Raw genomic sequence first — 1,303 nt, 5'->3', positions numbered from 1 at the left:
ATTTGAAATATATGAGTTTGTATGTAATGTATGAATATAATATACAAGTTTCACTTTTTAAATGGAATTACTGAAATAAATCTACTTTTTCATGATATTCTAATTTTATGACCAGCACCTGTATCTGATGCTGTTACACCTGAATTTCCCCTCTGCGGGACAATAAAGGCTATTTCTATTCTATGCTGTATGCTGCATCTGTTACCTATGGGTGATAATGTTTTGTTGTACTGTCCCTGCAAAAATAAATAATAAAAAAATAATAAAATTAAATAAAATAAACCATCTGCAGCATGCTCTTATTCCCTCAGTAATAAATCTGTTTGTTACTTATTTCCATGAGAGTTGGTCACACTATTAATATCCCCATGAGCTGCAGTTCCGTGAAGTATTTTTTTCCAAACATTGATCAGCAGCCTGTGATCAGAGGTTGACAMACAGAATGGTCCAGCTCTGCTGACAGATCGGCATACAGATAGTAGAGTGCAGCAACAGTGTTTCTGAGTCAGTTTAACGTGCAGTGTATCTTACTGTGTCTTTAAGTTTTAAACAATTTTCAGATGTATACAAAAGTGGAATGACAATACTTTGATCTTAGTAGTCTACAATATTGTTGTCCCAGAAAGATGTCTGCTTCTTTATCATATTTAGAATATAGAACTTAATACCCACACAATATTGACTTCACTTGATTTGTTACAAAAATAAAAACTAGAACTGACTAAATTTACGTCACTTTGTAAAAGTGATCTGTGCCTTTAAAACACTTTTAACTGATTTTTTCTGATCATTTGATCGTTAAAGCTTCAGTCTTGTGTGGATAAAACTAAAACTTTTTGGAAATTACATATTAAATGTCTCCGGGACCCAGATATACACTTATAGTTCATCGCAAGTGATTTGTGCACATGTATTTGAATGAATGAATGGATACTTATTGTTCATTTTTAACTAATTCCTTTCCACAATTTTGCTCTGCATGTTTTAACTTTATAGAATAGAATTAGATTGAACAGAATTGATATTTATACACACATACTGATACACAGAATATTGACAATAACTACTGATTAAACCAACCAGGTGTACACTAGACTCACTGTGGAGTTTGGCATGGAACAAGCTGAGCAGGTAGTTGCTCGTCTGTTGCAGCAAAACATTGTTGTCTCCTTCATATGTGCAGTTTGGGTCATTATCGTCACGTAGATCACCCAGACGGCTCACTGCAAAACACAATGTCATGATAATTTGGATTTAGGTAGGTGTGTGTGTGTGTGTGTGTGTGTGTGTGTGTGTGTGTGTG

At 34.2% G+C, this 1,303-nt stretch overlaps 1 protein-coding gene across 1 annotated transcript in view; it reads right to left on the bottom strand.

Annotated features, from left to right (window-relative positions):
• The window catches only part of LOC106535206 (peroxisomal acyl-coenzyme A oxidase 3), a gene marked incomplete at its 5' end in the record, with an annotated part of 30,235 nt that overhangs the window by 26,090 nt on the left and 2,842 nt on the right, over window positions 1-1,303 (bottom strand). The window contains 1 exon segment of the mRNA XM_014032156.1: window positions 1,101-1,223. Coding sequence (XP_013887610.1) covers window positions 1,101-1,223 — 123 coding nt within the window.

Source organism: Austrofundulus limnaeus, unplaced genomic scaffold (assembly GCF_001266775.1).
Source record: "Austrofundulus limnaeus strain Quisiro unplaced genomic scaffold, Austrofundulus_limnaeus-1.0 Scaffold1385, whole genome shotgun sequence".
Lineage (NCBI taxonomy): Eukaryota > Metazoa > Chordata > Actinopteri > Cyprinodontiformes > Rivulidae > Austrofundulus > Austrofundulus limnaeus.
Note: the sequence above shows the minus strand (reverse complement) of the source record. Positions and strands in the feature narration are given on the sequence as shown.